Source organism: Terrapene carolina, unplaced genomic scaffold (assembly GCF_002925995.2).
Source record: "Terrapene carolina triunguis isolate 2854851 unplaced genomic scaffold, T_m_triunguis-2.0 Scaffold212, whole genome shotgun sequence".
Taxonomy (NCBI): Eukaryota; Metazoa; Chordata; order Testudines; family Emydidae; genus Terrapene; species Terrapene triunguis.
In genome coordinates, this window is record NW_020664563.1 from 10,267,213 (window position 1) to 10,287,078 (window position 19,866).

The 19,866-nt window shown below is 52.6% G+C and overlaps 1 protein-coding gene across 1 annotated transcript in view; it reads right to left on the reverse strand.

Moving 5' to 3' along the window:
* Positions 1 to 19,866, reverse strand: part of LOC113407531 (astrotactin-1) — a 218,180-nt gene that overhangs the window by 78,821 nt on the left and 119,493 nt on the right. Inside the window, exon 8 of the mRNA XM_026656141.1 lies at positions 11,531 to 11,615. Coding sequence (XP_026511926.1) covers positions 11,531 to 11,615 — 85 coding nt within the window. The remainder of the gene's footprint in view (positions 1 to 11,530; positions 11,616 to 19,866) is intronic.

The following is a 19,866-nucleotide window of genomic DNA, read 5'->3' on the forward strand; positions in this document are numbered from 1 at the left end:
AAGGATTTGGGAAGGTATGGAGGAGGGAGAGAGTCTCAGGCAGCAATGGCAGAAAGGTAATACAAACAGACATGACCCTGGAGATAGCTGCATGGCATCACGAGCAAATGAAAAAAGCCAGTGTGACCACTGCATGGGGAGGAGATGGCTAATAGTGGGGCACAGTGAAGGCAAGTGCAACTCCCTCTTTTCTATTAAAACAGGAGGAAGAGCTCATCCTGCTGCTGAGGAGGGAGTGTTGATCCCACAGGGCTACTACTCTTGTCTGGCAGGTGGAGAATCTGGAGTGGGAGGCGCAGGTCCTTGGTCAGTGGCTTAACCAGGACCAGCACTGCACAGGGAGAAAAAAGTGACCCAGCTGGGAGTCCCCTATTCCAGTGTTTTTCAAAGTTTGGGTCACGACCCAGTACTGGGTCGTGGCATGTAAGGCACTGGGTCACCTTGCTCAGCACCCAGGGACCCTAACAGCTCAGGTCAGCACTGCCGACCGGGATGTTAAATGTCCCATCGGGGGTGCTGCCCAGCTAAGGCAGGCTAGTGCCTACCTGTTCCGACACTGCACTGAGCCCTGGAAGCGGCCAGCAGCAGGTCCAGTTTCTACGCAGGGGGGCTACGGGGCTCTGCGCGCTGCCCTGCCCCAAGCACTGGCTCCGCGGGAGCTGAGGGGGGAGTGCCTGTGGGCGAGAGCCATGCGGAGCTGCTTGCGCGCCTCTGCCTAGGAGCCGGACCTGCTGCAGGACGCTTCCGGGCGCCGTGCTGTCCGCGGTGCCAGGACAGGCGGGGAAGCCTGCCTCTGCATCCGGCTGCACCACTGACCGGGAGCCACCGGATGTAAGTCCATGCCCCAACCCCGTGCCCCAATCCCATGCCCCAGCCCTGAGCCCCCCCAAACCCAGAACCCCTTTCTGCACCCCAAACCCCTCATCCCCGGCCCCACTACAGAGCCTGCACCCCCAGCCCAGAGCCCTGACCCCCTCGCACACCCCAACCCCCTGCTCCAGCACAGAGCCCCCTCTCATACCCTGAACCCCATTCCCAGCCCTACCCCGCAGCCCTCACCCCTGCACCCCAACCCTCTGCCCCAGCCCTGAGCCCCTCCCACACTCCATACCCCTGCTCCGTTGGGTCACAGTCATCAACTATTTTCTTCAACTGGGTCCCCAGAAAAAAAGTTTGAAAACCACTGCCCTATTCTTCTCCTTTAAGGGAAAATCCATCTCCCAGCTGGCCGCCCAAGGCTAGGGGAAGGACACACATGCACACGCATTTAGCCAGTTAGACCTGCTTGGGGACCTGAACTCCTTTTGGATAGATTTCTTCACTTGTCCCCTTTGCTCGGCCCTGTCATCACAAGGCCACACAATGGCAATACCTCCGACAACAGCTCACACGTTTTTGTGGTGGGCCTTACATGATGGTGGCTCTCTTTAGTAACAGATTCCAAGGCCAGAAGGAACCATCTGATCTGATCTTGAGTATAGCACAAGCCAGACAACTTCCCAAATAATGCCTAGAGCAGATCTTTTAAAAAAACCCATCCAATCTGAATTTAACAATTGTCAGTGATGGAGAATCCACCCCGACCCTTGATAAATTGTTCCAATGGTTAATTACTCTGACCGTTAAAAATGTACACCTTATTTCCAGTCTGAATTTGTCTAGCTTCAACTTCCAGCCACTGGATCATGTTAGACTTTTCTCTGAACCCTCTCCAATGTATCAATGTCCTTCTTGAATTGTGGATACCAGAACTGGACACAGTGTTCCAGCAGCACTCGCACCAGTGCCAATACAGAGACAAAATAACCTCTGTGATCCTACTCTAGATTCACCTGTTTATGCATCCAAGGATGGCATTAGCCCTTTTGACCCCAGCTTTGCACTGGGAGCTCATGTTCAGCTGATTATCCACCAAGACAGGTTTTGAGAGTCACTGCTTCCCAGGACAGAGTCCCCTATGGGTTCCTAGGGTTCCTGGTGAGTATGGCCTACATTCTTTGTTCCCAGATGTATACATTTGCATTTAGCCAATTTAAAATGCATATTGTTTAAAGGCCTAACGTTTTGTTTGGACAGAAAGAAAAAGACGGTTACTTACCTTCTGTAACTGTTGTTCTTCGAGATGTGTTGTTCACGTCCATTCCACATTAGGTGTGCGCGCGCCGCGTGCACGAATCGTCGGAACTTTTTTTCCCTCAGCGGCTCCCGTCGGGCCCGCAGGGTCCCCCTTCCCGCCAGAGCGGCGCCCCGCCCTCGCGTATATATATCCCTGCAGGCCCGACCCTCCCTCAGTTCCTTCTTGCCGGTGACTCCGACAGAGGGGAAGGAGGGTGGGAAGTGGAATGGACGTGAACAACACATCTCGAAGAACAACAGTTACAGAAGGTAAGTAACCGTCTTTTCTTCTTCGAGTGCTTGTTCACGTCCATTCCACATTAGGTGACTCGCAAGCTTACCGTTGGAGGAGGGTAGGAGTCAAGGAATAATTGATTGCAGCACCGCCTTGCCGACCACTGCATCATCTCTAGTCTGATGGTGGATCGCGTAGTGTGCTGTGAAGGTATGCACCGACGACCAGGTGGCTGCCTTGCAGATCTCCTGGAGCGGGACCTGTGCCAAGAAGGCCGTCGAGGACGCCTGGGCTCTAGTGGAGTGAGCCCTGATCTGAGGAGCAGGCGTGTTGGCGAGCTCGTAGCATGTACGTATGCAGTGCACTATCCACGCCGACAGGCGTTGCGTAGAAATCGGTTGGCCCTTCATGCGCTCCGCAATGGCCACGAACAGCTGAGACGACTTACGGAAAGGTCGGGTACGGTCCAGATAAAAGGCCAATGCCCGCCGAACATCCAGGGTGTGCAGGCTGCGATGGCTCGGGTCCGTATGGGGCTTAGGGAAGAATACTGGTAAACAAATGTCCTGACCCATGTGAAAATTCGAAACCACCTTCGGGAGGAATTTAGGGTGAGGCCTAAGCTGCACCTTGTCTTTGTAAAAGATGGTATAAGGGGGCTCCGAGGTGAGGGCCCTCAACTCGGACACTCTCCTAGCCGAGGTAATGGCCACAAGGAACGCGACCTTCCACGAAAGGTGCGTGAGGGAGCAAGAGGCCAGGGGTTCAAAGGGCGGCCCCATAAGTTTTGTGAGAACCAGATTGAGGTTCCACGGGGGAATAGGAGGGCGCGAGTAGGGAAACACCCGCTCCAGACCCTTGAGGAAACGGACCACCGTGGGGTTGGAGAATACGGATCTGCCCGATTCTCCAGGGTGGAACGCCGAAATGGCGGCCAGATGCACCTTAATAGAAGCGGGGGCGAGGCCTTGACGCTTGAGGTGCAGCAAGTAGTCGAGGATCAGAGGTATCGAGGCCTGTAAAGGCTGCGAGTGATGAGGCGCACACCACAAGGAGAAGCGCTTCCACTTAGCCAGGTAGGCTGCCCTCGTGGAGGGTTTCCTACTACCAAGTAGGATTTGCTGAACCTCGTGTGAACACCTGTGCTCCACCCCACTTAGCCAGAGAGTAGCCATGCCGTGAGATGTAGCGCTGACAGGTTCGGGTGGAGTAGGTGACCTCGATCCTGAGTGATGAGGTCGTGATGTAGGGGAAGGGCCACCGGAGAGGTCACGGAGAGTTCCACCAGAGTTGTGAACCAGTGTTGGCGTGGCCACGCCGGGGCGATTAGGATGACTGTCGCCCTGTCCCTGCGGACCTTCAGGAGGACCTTGTGAATGAGTGGGAACGGGGGAAAGGCGTACTTCAGGCTCCCGCCCCATGGGATAGCAAAGGCGTCTGCCACTGAGCCTGGGCTGTGACCCTGAAACGAGCAGAATTGCGGGCACTGACTGTTGTCTTTGCTGGCAAATAAATCTACCTGGGGAAACCCCCACCTCAGGAAAATGGACCGGAGGACGTCCCGTCTCAGCCGCCACTCGTGCCTGAGGTAGGACCGACTGAGACGGTCCGCCAGCCCGTTCTGGACCCCGGGAAGATACGCCGCCCGAAGTTGTACTGAATGGGCTATGCAGAAGTCCCAGAGGAGGAGAGCCTCGCGGCAGAGGGGAGAGGACCGGGACCCGCCCTGCTTGTTTATGTAAAACATCGCGGTAGTGTTGTCTGTCAGAACTGACACGCTGTGCCCTTTTATGGTGGCGTGAAAGGTCTGGCAGGCGAGGCGAACCGCTCTCAGCTCCTTTAGGTTGATGTGGAGCAGCCGCTCCTCCCTGGACCACAAGCCCTGAGTGCGCTGGTCCCCTAGGTGCGCACCCCAACCCAGGTCCGACGCGTCTGTCACTAGCGTCAGAGTCGGTTGTGGGGCGGTGAATGGGACCCCTGCGCAAACCTGCTGCTGGTTGAGCCACCAACTGAGGGCATCCGATACCCGAGCCGGGACTGTGACGACCATGTCCAAGGGGTCTCTGTTGGGGCGATATGTCTGAGCCAACCATAGCTGCAGCGGTCGGAGCCGGAGACGGGCGAGCCCGACTACGTGCGTGCACGCTGCCATGTGACCCAGGAGTTGCAGGCAACATCTGGCTGTGGTCGTCGGGAATCGTTGAACGGAGGTTACGGCCTCCTTGATAGCCAGGAATCGGGATACGGGAAGACTTGCCCGTGCCTCTACCGAGTCCAGGGTTGCCCCTATGAAATCCAGCCTCTGTGTGGGGATTAGCGATGACTTGGGCACATTGACCAACAGCCCGAGTTCCCGGAATACTTGCAATGCCAGCGTCACATGGGCGCGGACCTCTGCCTCCGACCGGCCCGCCAGGAGCCAATCGTCCAGGTACGGGTAGACGCGCATCCGTCTTTTTCGAAGAAAGGCGGCTACCACCGACATGCATTTCGTGAAGACACGTGGGGCTGTTGCAAGGCCGAAGGGCAAGACCGTGAACTGGAAATGGCGCTGTTGGACAGTGAAGCGTAGGAAACGCCGATGAGCTCGGCGAATGGCAATGTGAAAATAAGCGTCTTTCATATCGAGGGCAGCGTACCAATCCCCCGGATCCAGGGAAGGGATGATGGTACCAAGGGAGACCATACGGAACCGTGGCTTCTGCAAGTACTGGTTCAGCTTGCGGAGATCCAGGATAGGACGGAGGCCCCCTTTGGCTTTGGGGATGAGGAAGTATCTGGAATAGAACCCTCTTCCTCTGAAGTCCAGAGGAACCTCCTCCACCGCCCCCGCCTCGAGGAGGGTTTGTACCTCCTGTATGAGGAGTTGCTCGTGAGAGGGGTCCCTGAAGAGGGACGGGGGTGGTGGGTGGGAGGGAGGGGGCGAGGAGAACTGGAGGGTGTAACCTGATTCCACCGTGCGCAGGACCCAGCGGTCTGATGTTATATGAGACCAGGCACGGGAAAAATGGGACAGGCGGTCCCTGAAACCCAGGGGTGGATCCGGAGAAGGGATGGGAACGCTGTCCTCGATCGCAGCTTCAAAATCCTTGTTTATTTCCCGGCTGCGTCTTGTTTTGGCCCTGGTTTTGGCCTTGGCTAGGCGTATTGTTGCGCCTACGTCTATTGTCCCTGCCCCGTCTACGGTATGGTTCCTGACGAGGGCGAGGATGATACTGCCTTTGAGGAGGTTGGGGCTTGAACGGCTTCCTCTGTGTCACAGGGGTGTGCATCCCCAAGGACTTAAGGGTGGCCCGAGAGTCCTTGAGGCTGTGTAGCCTGGCGTCAGTCTGCTCTGAGAACAGACCCGTACCCTCAAACGGCAAGTCTTGGAGGGTATTTTGCACCTCCGGGGGAAGGCCCGAGGATTGCAGCCATGCAGAACGTCTCATCACTACGCCCGACGCAATTGTTCTAGCAGCTGCGTCGGCAGAGTCAAGTGAGGCCTGTAACGACGTTTTGGCTACCGCCTTCCCCTCGTCCACTAGCGCCGCGAACTCAGGTTGTGAACCCTGAGGCAAGGCCTCTTTGAACTTGGACACCGAAGCCCATGAGTTAAAGTTATGTCTATTTAGGATCGCTTGCTGATTTGCTATCCTCAATTGGAGGCCCCCGGACGAATAGACCTTCCTGCCAAAAAGGTCTAGTCGTTTTGCCTCCTTGGCCTTGGGTGCCGGGGCCTGTTGGCCATGTCTTTCCCGTTCGTTAACCGCCGAGACGACCAGCGAACATGGGGCCGGGTGGGAGAAGAGAAAGTCAAACCCTTTGGACGGGGCGAAGTACTTCCGTTCTACGCCTTTTGCGGTTGGCGCGGAGGAGGCTGGCGTTTGCCATACGGTCTTATAGTTTGCCTGGACCGTTTTTATAAGCGGGAGCGCGATCCTGGAGGGACCCTCTGGGCTCAGAATGTCCACCATCGGATCCTCCTGCTCAACCGTCTCCTCTGCTTGTAGACCCAAATTAAGGGCCACCCGGCGGAGCAAGTCCTGGTGAGCCCGGTGGTCAATAGGGGGAGGGCCGGATACTGTCGTGCCCGCCACGGCCTCGTCCGGCGAGGAGGAGGAGGTCATGGCTTTCTGAGCTTCCTCGTCCTCCTGTATCTCCTCCTCGGTGGGGCGTCCCTCCGGGGTGCGCCCCCTGTCCCGAGTCAGGGACGGTGCCGAGCTCGGTGCCGAGTCCGCCCTCTCTGCATCCGGTGGTCTGGAGACCGTGGCCTCCGCACGGGAGGTAGGGCGGCACCGTGGGGAGCGGGACCGGTTTCCTGAGGGACCCGACCTCGAAGTCCTGGATGGAGGGCCTTGCTGATGATAGGCCCACGGTGTCCAGAATGGCCACTGCCCAGGATGGTTCCAATGTGGTTGCCAAGAGGCCTCGTGTTCTCTAGCGGCATGCCCTCTGCGGCCATATCTGGAGAGGCCCGAGTCCTCTTCCGACGCTAGGGACGGTGACCTAGAGGGCCATGGCGGTGCCGTGGGGCGGTGCCGGTCCGGTGTCGGGGAGCGGTGCCGTCTGGATCGGGACCGTGAGTACCGGCGTGCCGATCTGGACCGGGAACGGTACCGTTGACCGCGGGACCGGGAGCGGCTGCGGGAGGGTGGTCTTGGAAGTCTCGCCATCGAAGCGTCCCGGCGCCTGCTCGAGCCGGGTTGCTGAGGCGGTGCCACGCTCGCATCGGGCCCTGACTGTTTCGCGGCCCGTTGTGCGGCGGGAAGCCGGGAGTCCACCGAGGCGGAGCTCGACCGGGACCGGCGCCGTGAACGGTGCCGAGATGGCGACCGCGACGGGCGCATCATCGCCGGTTTGCCCTTGGATGGCAGCCGCGGCGGAATGTCTGCAGCGCGGAGTGTGCTTTCGGAGGACAATTCGATGAGGTCCTTTGCCGCCTCAAATGTGTCCGGGGTGGAGGGCTGTTCCAACAGTTCCTCCAGCCCATCCTCCGCACTCGTCCCGGGGCTCGACGGGCCCTTCGGCGCCGGAGCCACTGGTGCCGGGACCTGTACCGGGGCCGTTACGGCCTTGGCCGCACTTGCGGGCTTCGCCGGTGCCGCCTTCTTATGAGGGGAGCGTCCCCGGGCCTTAGGCTGGCCCTTTGCCTTGGCCGGCGAAGAAGATCGGTGCCGGGCATGTTCCCGCCTTGGCGGTGCCGCGGGCTTAGTCTGCGCCGCCGGTGTCGGGTCGCGGACCGATGCCGGGGCGCTCCGCACCGAAGCGGACGGTGCCGCGGAAGAGGAGGGCTGTAATGCCGCCTCCATGAGGAGCTGTCTAAGGCGAAATTCCCTCTCTTTCTTGGTTCTGGGCTTGAAGGCCTTACAAATTTTACAGCGCTCCTTTTGGTGAGCTTCCCCGAGGCAACGGAGACACGACTCGTGCGGGTCGCTCACTGGCATAGGCCTGCGGCACGCGGCACACACCTTAAAGCCTTGGGCGTGCGGCATGCCCCGCCGCCCAGGGCCGGTGCCGGGGTTGACCAAACCCCTATCACCAAGTGATTTTGGTCCTTAGAAGAACTAAACAACTACTTAACACTAAAACTCTTAACTGTAATTATGAACTGCTAACTACTGCTAATGGCTATGCTAAGGGACACTCTCAGGCGAGAGACAGAGTTGTTCCAACGTCGCCACGGGCGGTAAGAAGGAACTGAGGGAGGGTCGGGCCTGCAGGGATATATATACGCGAGGGCGGGGCGCCGCTCTGGCGGGAAGGGGGACCCTGCGGGCCCGACGGGAGCCGCTGAGGGAAAAAAAGTTCCGACGATTCGTGCACGCGGCGCGCGCACACCTAATGTGGAATGGACGTGAACAAGCACTCGAAGAAGAAAGAACCGAGACGTACAGGGCCAGAGCTTCAGCTGTTTGACTGTGATGGAGCTACATTACTGATCCACATCAACTGAGGATCTGGATCTTAGACTCCAAAACTGGGGAGGGCGAGGGAGTTCCATTGAACATTTAGACACAAACGAACATGTTTGGAAAATTTTGACTTTAATTGAAGTCTAATTTTTTGTTTGGCTGAAAACCAAAACACTTTTGCCGTTTAGCCGCTAAGTACTAAGACCTGCAGCAACCTGTCTGTCTTATTCTTTTCCCCACAACACAGTGATCAGGTATCTAATTCGACAAATTTTCAGCACACTTAAGCAGCTCTCATAATACACTGGAAATTCTGCTGTCCAGCACTGCTCTGAGATGCCCACATCAGCAACTCTGAAAATCGGGCTCCCGCCGCTCCGAGGTAATGCAATGTAGGCAATCAGCCCCATCTCGCTTTCAGCGTTGCCACTTCACTTTCTTCATGCAGCTCTGCACTGCAAGTTATTTTCCCTCAAATTCATTAGCTTGCATTTTCCCGGACTGCATCTCATTATGTTATTTCTTAGCTGTGATTCTAATCTCTCTGGGTCCCTCTATATTCATTATCTCTTCCCTCTGGTGTTCAAAAAACACCTCTTGGTTTCGTAGCATCTGCCAATAGACTAAATGTGCTTTTTGATCCCCTTTTCCAGAGTGCTGAACTAAGGAGGGAAGGATGGTCTCGTAGCCATGGCAGTGAAGAGGGATGCTGAAGAGCTGCCTCCCTTGGTAACCCTGGACTACTCCATGACACTGTAACAAACCCATGGTCTCCTAGGACTGCACGGATATCCCAATGCTGCTCAGCATGGCTCCCTAGAACTTTGCGGCAGCAGGGACAGAACTCAGAACCTCCAGCTGCACAGGGACCGGCCACTTGAGCTCAAAGGAGAATCTCCACAGTCGGTACCCCTTCTATCTTCTCCCTAGGCTGCAGCCATCCACTAGAGGGCAATGGAGTCACACACATTAACCGTTAGCGCCACCAGTAGAATCAGCCACTGTTAATTAATCGACAGGGCAAATCCCGAAGGGAGGAGATGGGGGTGCTCAGCAGCTCTCTGGGTTTGGCCAAGGCTAGCAGCGCAGAGCCTTCACCCGCTGCTCTGTTCTGATCCCATTTAGCAGAGAACAGTGGTTCCCATACTCATGAGCAAGATTACAATAATGCTCACCGGCCTGCCAGGGTGATAGGAGGTTACAGTATAAAGCACACTGCTGTCCTTGGATCAAATTCGTTGTTGATTATTACTGTTAATTGAAAATGTTAATTAAGTCGAGACAGAACCACCTCCCTTGCAACAAGCCACTGGACCCCACTCCCAAATTCTGTGCATTGCCATTCCCCTGACCCTCTCTCTGAGGTGCGTTCAGTTCCCATGACAGTACTCAAGGGTCCCACAGTTTCACAGCCAAAGAATCCACCCATTGCTACAGAAATATTGTCAGCATTCATTTAATAAAACATGTTTCTAGCACTTGTGTTTGCCAGCGTAACATTCCAAATGTGAGCGGAGTGCAGAGTGATAGAATGTGGTCGGCAGATAATGGGGTTTAGAAAGGTGTTGACCAATTCTATTAATCTCACTGGGCTGTCTGATCTGAAACCTAACAATGATCGTTTCAGTGTCAATATTGTTCACTGCTGATCGTTTGTGCAAAAATACCCAGCTAACCTGCTTCTCTCCCAACCCCCAACAGCCTCCCACCCCTTCCCTGGATGCCAGCTGTGCCCTAGCCAGCTGACAACTTCCACAGTGCAGCTCTACGCCAGCAGCACAAAGCTCTGTTGCATGCTGAAAATTAACGGGTGCCATGAAACACATTGGTCCAGATCATCAGCTGGTCTAAACAGGCACCTGCCGAGGATTCAGCCCAATGAATGTAAAACAAAAATGAACAGCAGGAGTTCTGTACAGACTGGGTTATTCGTTTTCATATTTAATTAAATATAAACCTCTCACTTTTTTTTATTTACCTTACAGCAATATTTCTATTCTGTTGCACTCCAGAACCCCAAGGCCTTTGCAATATCGCTTAGATCCAGCTTGCTGCAGACTATACAGACCTTGACATTACGCTTCTCTAAGCCAATTCCCATTCATCCTTCCAGGAAGATGTCATGCGACAGACACCATAGCAAATGCTTTGCTGAACCTCAGATACTCTACAAGACGTACAGTTGTGTTCCCACTGTCCGCTAATTGTCTGACTCACTCAGAAAAACCCACCTTGTTTGTCTGGCAGGTTTTGTCCTTTATAAAGCCCATCCTGCCTATTTCTCATGGTTGTTACCCTGTAAATGCACCTTCCAAGAGTCTGGACCAAAAGAAAGTAACCATGGAACATGCTGACCAAATAAGTCTCTTTATCCACCTCTAGTGGCCGGATTCTATTGAGCAGTGTATGAGTCTACTACTGCACCCAAGCCTGCTGGTCCTTTACCTCAAGCAGTAGAGACTCTTGCTTTTAGATCCAGGGGCACATGGCTCAATCCCACTGTAGCGGGGTGGTCTCCCGCTCCTGCCCTGAAGGGCTTAAAACAGCCAGGGAGCAGGGCTGGGGCAAAGGAAAAGCTACAAGTCTAATTGGGGAAGCAGCCACAGCTGGGCCACACCCCAATCAGGCCACAGCTGGCCTGTATAAGAAGGCTAGGAGCCAGGAGCCCAAACAGTCTCTCTCTGCCTTCAGAGGGAGAAGGGCCTGGCTGCAGTGAGCTAGAGCCAGAGTACCTGAGTGGAGCAGAGCTGGGGAAAGGCTGAAGAGCTGGGGAACTCCAGCCTGGAAAGCCCCAGGCTGTGGCCTAGTATTAGGCCAAGGAGTACTGGGGGTTGCACAGGGCCGTCCAGGGGAGGCCAAGGCAGCAGGTCCAAACCCAACCTTGTCAGTGATGAGTAGGCTGATACTACAGTCTGCCCCAGGATGTGGGGCTAGACGATGACTGGCAGTGGCCTTATTCTGAGGTGAGGTAGGGATAGTGGGTGGGGGTTCCCCAGGGAGGGGAGACCCTAGTACTGAGGGGTGTACTGCCAGGGGGCAGCACCCCAGATACAAAGGCACCGGGGTCCGGGAGGGACACGGGGGCCAGAGGACAGGCGGACCACGGGCCTGCAGAGGGCGCTCCAGGATGCTGCAAGAGCTAATTCCCAGAAGTCACCAGCAGGAGGCGCTGCAGGGGTGAGTCCGCTCCTCTACACCCACCGACTACCCATCCATGAGGTTGCCCCAACAGGGAACGTTCATAAAGTCAGTACAATGTCTTGCTATTTGTGGTTATCAAACTTACCCCTGGTTAGTGCCCCACTCGTTCCGGATGCAGAGATGCTTGTGCACCGGGTCCTTCATGTAACCCTCATAGCAAAGGCACTCACCTAGGAATGGAGAGAGGTAAAATAAGAGAATGAATTGTACTGGCCACTGCTGGAGACAGGCTACTAGACTAGATGGACCAAGGTCTGATCCTGTGCTCCGAATGAACCCTGCTAATGGGAGTCTGTGGGCTCCATGGGGGCTCACAACAGGCAGGGTTATTACATCAGGAAATCCCACCTCCAGGTGCCAGAGGCTGAAGTGCACAGATTGTGTAACTGCATTAACTCCATCCCTCCCGGAGATCTATAGGTGGTGCTGTGGCAGAGGTGAGCCCTCACACCAAATACTGTCTCCTCTTCTCCTCCCTCCAGACCTTGCTACAACTGTCAGCGGCAGCCTCTGACCCCTGGTCTAAAGGCTGGGAGCTGGTGGTTGTACAAAACCAGCAAATGCTCAGAATAGAGTTCAGAGCACAGCCAGTGACAGGGGCCACCACACCACCCCCTTCCCTGTCCTCGATGGCCTCTTTGGGGCATTCCCCAGGGCCATAATTAGGGAGCAGCCCTTGCACTTCCTTGAGTATGGTGAGTATAATTCTCACCATTTATTACATGGACTGTGAAAGGGGGGGAAAGCTCCTTTCTTCACACACACACACACACACACACACACACACACTGAAGCCACGTAAGAGTAGGCCGAATCTGGCTCTTGGTTAGTTAATATTTATAAAGTGCTTTAGGTCCCAGTCCAGCACAGCTCTTAAACACATGCTTAACTTTAAGGGCTTCACTGGGAATATTTAAGTGCTGAAAGCTAAGGACGTGTATAAATGCTTTGCTAGAGCAGGGTCTTAAAGAAGAAAATGTTAAACATCATTATTATGTGTTATAAACTCAGTGCACTGTCATGCAACAATGTAAATATCGTGAATTTCAGCACCCAAGCATCAGGAAAATTCAAAATTAACATTCCCAGAGCACAATTATCTTGGTCAAATTACAACAACATATGTACCACTGTGGTTTGGATTACTGTTTCGGCTAGTGCATTTATACCTTACAAAATATATTTTATGTGGCCATGTTACAGTAGCTGTGGGAATATTTGACCGATACTTTCAAATTTAGGCATCTAAAGTTAGACACCTAAACCCGTATTTAGACACCCAAATAAGCAGGCTGACTTAGAAAGGTGTTGAGCATCTGCAGCAACCATTGGCTTCCAGGGGATCTGGGGCTGCTCAGTTTCTCTGAAAAACAAGCTACTATTTAGAGCTCAGATTTTTAAAGGTATTTAGGTGAAATCAGTGGATGTGAGGCATCTAAATACTTCTGAAGAGTTGGGTGTAGCTGCCTAAATATGGATTAATGAGCCTATCTTTAGGAAGCCAAGTTAGTCATTAATATTTGAATTTCCTGAATCAGACACATTTAAATACTCAACTTCAATGCTACTATTTTGTTCCCTGCAGAACGGCCTTGCTTTTATTTTAAATAAAAATGAAGCATATGAATGGTATCACAGTAAAGCAAAGCGCAGACAACCTGAAATTCCATATTGCTCATGCGCTTTCCAGTATTTCTTGCCTCTGATCAGACCAGAAGCACTACAAGGACAGGCTCTATCACATGCTATTTCAGCACTTCTACCTCCTAGATGAAATTCACCCCATGCAGAAGTCCAGTGTGATGCCCACCATCATGGTTGTACCTGGGGTTTGAACCAGAACCTCCAGAGCTAAAGCATAAGCTAAAAAAAGCCCTGCAGTTAGAAGCTCCTACAGCAAACTGGGTTACACCAACAAAAGAACTATGCACTAGACCACTTAAGCCTGAGGGGTGGATGAGCTTCATGCTGGCTGACTAAGGGGAATTTCATCCCCTTTACATGACAGAACCCAGCATAGCAGAGGCCTCACTAAAAAGATTTCTCTCAGTTTGGGGCAAAGATTTTGCCTGGCTACTCTAGCCCAATCCGTTTGCAGCTTGCAGCTCTAAAAAAGCCAGCTTCCGTGCTAACAGATACCCTGCGTGCAGCATCACTGGAACAGGTGGGACTGCATAGAGGACAGGGCAGGGCAGCATAGGGTCCAAAGACTATAGTCCGACAGGACAGCCTCCTGCTCTTAAAGGGCCACACGCCTTTAAAACACAGATGAAAGAACCCTGAATTTTTAAGACCTGACCCCAAGGGGGCTGATGCCTCCCTAGGCAGGGGCTGCATCTGCTGTGACAGATGGCTGTGAACACATGGAATGCTGATTCTGGAGCAAGCACAGACTCCCAGCAGGGGAGCGAGTGGTTATTACAGAAGACGACACAGACTGTGCGCAGGTACATGCTGGCCAGAGGGAAGATATTGACCCAGCTTCTGCAATGACTTAAGCCCGTGCAGCCCTGTCGGTGTGGTGCTGAGTGGGCAGCAGTGCCGAATGTGCCCTATGGCACAGAGAGAAAGGATCATGTGTCTGAGACACTGTACTGCAACTCAGGAGACTGGCTCTGCCGCAGACTCTCCGTGTGACCTTGGAACTGTGAAATGGGGAGATCAGGCTTCTTTTCTTGGATCTATTTAAAAAGTAAGCCTGGTGGGATCAGGACTGGCTCCCATTATGTGTTTGTACAGCTCCTGGCACAATGGGGCCCTGATCTCGGTTAGGACCTCTTGTCCCACGATAAGACAAAATCATCATAGAAGGAAGGTGAATTCTGCCCACAGATACTCCTGACTGCAGCAGCTCAAGTGGACAGGAGAGCAGAATGTGGGTCGTTGTTTGGAATGGGTTAATAAGCAGGCTGTGGGTAGCAAAGGTGATCAGATATCAACACTGCAGGTGGCAGGACTGATGCTGGAAAATGGAGACCTTCATCTCTACACCACTCCTGGTCAGCAGGCACCAGAAATCCACGCTAGCTGATGACTCTTCAGCTGCCTACATAAAACAAGCTGGTGGTTACAATCCAGTTCCTAGCCAATGCTCAACCGGTTCTACCTGGGCCCCTCTCAGGGAGGCCGAGGCATGGAGACTGCACTGCCATCCGCCCTGGCCGGGAGCAAGTCACAGTGCTGGGGAGCTAATACTGCCACTGCCCATCTGTTCCATGGCTAAATCTGCAGGGGAATCAGTTTGGCAGCTCGCCCCAGCACTACATCGACTCAGAACTGAAGGAAGAGATGTGGCTGGATGGAGTGATCCTGGAACACACCCAGGGCAGGTAGCTCAGAGCGTCCCCGAGTCTTCTCTCGGAGATTTTACAGCAATACTCGTACCGGTCACGCATGTGCAGAGCCTGCCCCCCCGCTCTGAGTGTACCTTAATAGTACGCGTGCGCGACCGGTCTCCTCAGTTCCTTCTCTCCAACGGAGGCTAACCCAACTCCGAAGTAGAGAGGAGGAGGGTGGGTAGCGGAGCACCCACAGGGACACTCATCTGAAAGAACGTCAGTTACTGCACAGGGTGAGTAACCTCCTCTTCTTCTTCCAGAGGTGTCCCTGTGGGTGTTCCACTCCAGGTGACTGAAAAGCAGTGTACCTCAAGGAGGTAGGGACTTTAGATTTGGTAAGAATGTGGTAGATAATACAGCTCTGCCTAATCGTGTGTCAGAGAGAGGGTCTTGAGTAAGGGCATAATGCTTAACAAATGCGTTTTCAGAAGACCAAGTGGCTGCTTTGCAGATGTCAGCCAGAGAAACTTTGCGTAGGTAAGCCACGGAGGTAGTCACAGATCTAGTGGAGTGAGTTCCGATGCCGGCAGGAGGCGTAACTTTCTTTATCTGGTAGCACAGTCGGATACACTCAGAAATCCAGTTTGAAAGTCTCTGGGTAGAGATAGGTGTCCCTTTGGAGCGCTCTGCAGTGGAGACAGAGTCTGGAAGGGCTTGGTTCTATCCTAAAGGGCTTGGTTCTATCCAGCTAGAAGGACAAAGCCCTGCGTACATCTAATGTATGCATTGTGGATTCAAAAGAGTTTGCATGTGGTTTAGGAAAGAAGGCTGGTAGGTGTATCGGCTCATTGATGTGGAATAATGAATGCACCTTTGGAAGAAGGGTAACCTTGTCCTTGGAAAAATAGTGTGTAAGGTAGGTCTGCCATGAGAGCAGCTATTTCTCCTGCCCGTCTGGTGGAGGTGATTGCCACTAAGAATGCTGTTTTCATAGAGAGGTGTAAGAGGGAGCAAGTGGCTAGGGGCTCGAATGGTTGTTGAGTTAAGCATGATAATACTAAGTGAAGGTCCCACAGAGGGGTAGGAGGTTTAATGTCCGGGTATAAGGATTGTAGCCCTTTAAGAAAACACTTGGTGATTGGATGAGCAAAAACAGAGGTATCGTCGATCTTGTCATGAAAAGTTGTAATAGCAGCTAAGTGGACTTTGATGGCGCTGAAAGAAAGGCCTGATTGCTTACGGTCTAACAGGTAGTCAAGTATGAGCGGAAGAGGTACAGAAGTAGGAGGATGTTGTTTAGTTGAGCACCATTGTATGAATCGCTTCCACTTTCGGAGATAAGTGATTCAAGTAGATTGTGTTCTGCTATGTAGGAGCACTCTTTGAACCTGCTCAGAGCATTCTAGTTCATTTTGGGAGAACCATGTAGGAACCAAGCTTTGAGATGAAGCATGGACAGGTTGGGATGAAGAAATCGGCCGTGTTGCTGCGATAGGAGGTTCGGAGTGAGGGGCAATGAAATTGATGGGCGAAGTGACATTCTGGTGAGGAACGGAAACCACGGTTGTCTGGGCCATGACGGGGCAATCAGAATTACCGTGGCACGATCTGTTCGTATCTTTGTCAGAACTGTGTGGAGGACAGGTATCGGGAGAAATGCATATAGTAAGTCCCAGTCTCGTGAGATCATGAATGCATCTCCCAGGGAATGTTTGCCCAGGCCCGCTCTGGAGCAAAATTCGGGACATTTCATGGTTTTCACAGTTGCGAAAAGGTCTATGGTTGGGTATCCCCAAATGTGGAATACGTTGCTGATGACTGTGTTGTGTATCTCCCATTTGTGATCCCAGGGAAAGCGTCTGCTTAATTCGTCTGCTGTGGTATTCATAGCTCCAGGAAGATAGGTGGCTGATATCTGGATGTTGTTTGCAAGGCACCAATTCCAGAGCTTTATAGCCTCTGTGCAAAGTGAGTGAGAGTGAGCTCCTCCCTGCCTGTTCACATAGAACATGCAGGCGATGTTGTCTGTCATTATCCGTACATTTTGGTTCCGGATCAATGGGAGGAAGTGACGGCAGGCGTTGCGTATGGCTCGAAGTTCTAGGACGTTTATGTGTAGGGAGGTTTCGGTTGAAGACCATAACCCCTGAGCTGTGTGGTGGGATATGTGTGCACCCCACCCTGTGAGGGATGCATCAGTAGTCATTATGAGGGATGGAGCATCCTGTAGAAAGGGGACTCCAGAGCAGAGGTTGGAGGGAACTGTCCACCATAGGAGAGAGTCTTTGACTCTGAAGGGTATGGATAGAGGCTTGTTTAGAGCATGTACATTCGGTCTGTAAACCGTGGCCAACCAAGCTTGGAAGCACCTCATGTATAGTCGGTCATTTTTGACCATGAAAGTGCACAAGGCCATGTGACCTAACAGTTGTAGACAGTCTTGAGCAGTGACCTGAGGACTGTTGCGAAGTTTCGTGGCCAGTAGTTTTATGGTGTTGAAGCGGTCAGGAGAGATGCTATGAACGTCTGGGAATCGAGGTGAGTTCCTATGAACTTCAGGTGCTGGGTAGGAGATAATGTGGATTTGGTTTTGTTTATTTGTAGGCCGAGGGAGAGGAAGCAAGTGACGGTGAGCTGCGTGAATTGAAGCGCTTCATCGAGCGTTGCGGCTTTGAGGAGACAATCGTTGAGGTAAGGAAATATTATGACCCCTTGTCTCCTGAGGTAGGCTGTGACTATGGCTAGGAGCTTGGAAAAAACTCAGGGGGGCGGTGGATAGGCCGAAGGGTAGTACCCCATATTGAAGATGTGTCAAGCTGAGGGTAAAATGAAGGAAACGTCTGTGGGCTGGACGTATAGTCACATGAAAATAGGTGTCTTGTAGGTCGAGGGCTGAAAACCAATCGCCCTGCTCCAGCGCTGGGATTATGGTGGTGAGGGTAACCATTTTGAACTTTTCCTTTTGATAAATGTGTTGAGCCTCCTGACAATCGGTCACCATCCCCCGGTTTTCTTTTCTGTTAAGAAATAATGGGAATAAAACCCTTTTCCTCTGTGTTGTTCGCAGGGCTTTGGAGCTGTGCTCCGGCTCCACTCCAGCTCCAGGCAAAAACCTGCAGCTCCACTGCTCCAGAGCTGCTCTGCGCTCCAGTTCTGGGCTCCGCTCCAAAGCCCTGGTTGTTCGGGCACGAGTTCCACTGGTCCTAATAGAAGGAGGTGTTGTGCTTCTTGGAGGAGCAGTTGCTCGTGAGAGGGGTCCCTGAAGAGGGATGGGGAGAGTGGGTGGGTGGAGGCAAGGATATGAAAGGGATGGAATAGCCAATTGTGACGACCTCAATAACCCACTTGTCAGTGGTAATGTTTTGCCATTGGTGGGAGAATGGCCGTAGGCAGTGTCCAAAAATAGGGACATGGGGTGTAAGCGCTGAAGTGGGAACATTGTTTTCTATACCCTCGACCAAGGCTTCAAATCTGCTTGTTAGTCGGAGGGTGTTGAGACGCTACCGAAGAATTGGGGCGGCGACGCTGGTCAGTGGCGTAGCCAGGTTCTAACATCAGGGGAAGCAAACACAAAAAAAGGCGCCACCCGCCACCATATCAAATTACTAGTTACATACTTTTAAATTTGTTATACATATTTATTTTGTACTTAAAATAAAAACACAAGAATGATATTGTTTTATAAGTACGTGTGTTATTTTGCATTTAAAATATAAAAGTTTTACAGTATTGTATATAAAATCAAAACATAATAAAAACGTGTTATTTACTTATTTTATATTTCAGAGATAAGATCAAAACAATATGATAATCTATGAAGCACTACAACAGCCTCTTTCATCTAAGCTTCATTCTAGCAAAGTTATCTATTACTTTATTATAATCTACTTCAGTAGCCAATTGTCTTTCAATGGAGAGCAAAGCTAACCCAGACAATCTATCTTGTAGCAACTTGTAGCAAGAAGAAAAAGATTCCTGAACTTGTGTGTGGCAAAGGGAAGGAGAATGCTTCTAACCTTTTAGCTAGTGAGTCTATGGGTTTGCCTGAAAGGGGATTGTGTAGGAATCCGCCTGATGGGCCAAAAGTGATCCTGGATGTAAGTAAGACCCAGAAAAAGTCTGTTGCTGCTCAGGAAAGTGTTCCTTTAGAGCAAGCCCTAGGTAAAGAGGGTAAGGGAAGAATTTCTGTGAAGGGTGAAATGTTGCATAGAGAAGCTCCTAAGGGAAGGAATCCTCATGGTGATCTGTTCAAGCCGTTTGCTGCAACTGAAGGGTGTGAAAGTGATTTAATCAGGGAAGTTTCAGTTCCTAACAGCCAGAAATTTTCTGTTGTGAATGGATCCACTGACTTTCCTTTTGAAAGATCCAGTGTGGGTAGCTTTAAGAAGGTCTCAGGCTATGTCTACACTACAGAATTAGGTCGGATTTATAGAAGCCGGTTTTATAGAAACCGGTTGTATGCAGCCGATTGTGTGTGTCCCCACCTAAAATGCTCTAAGTGCATGAAGTCGGCGGACCGCGTCCACAGTACCGAGGCTAGCGTCGACTTCCGGCGCATTGCACTATGGTACCTATCCCACAGTTCCCGGAGCCTCCGGCGCCCATTGGAATTATGGGTTGAGATCGCAATGCCCGGATGATGCAAAGCAGTGCCGCGAGGGGTTCTGGGTACATTGCGTCAGGCCCCTCCCCCGCCGTCACAGCAACGGCAGACAATAGATTCGCGCCTTTTTACCTGGGTTACCTGTGCAGACAACATACCACGCCAAGCATTGAGCCCGCTCAGCTCAGCTCACCGTCACCATATCTCTTCCGGGTGCCGGCAAACGTGGGACTGCATTGCTAAACAGCAGCAGCAGCTTACTGCCTTTTGGCGGTAGACGGTGCAGCATGACTGGTAGCCTTCATTGGCGATCTGGGTGCTGGCAGCTGTGGGGCTGGCAGCCGTAGGGCTGCATTGCACCAGCCCCTTGCCTTTTGGTAGAAGATGGTATATTACGACTGGTAACCGTCGTCATCGTACTGCAGTGGCTGTCGATCATGGGCACCCGGGCAGACAATGATGGTTATCAGTCATAGTATGCTATTTTCTGCCAAGTGCCCAATATTGTCTGCTAAGCACCCAGAAGAGGCCGAGGGCTAT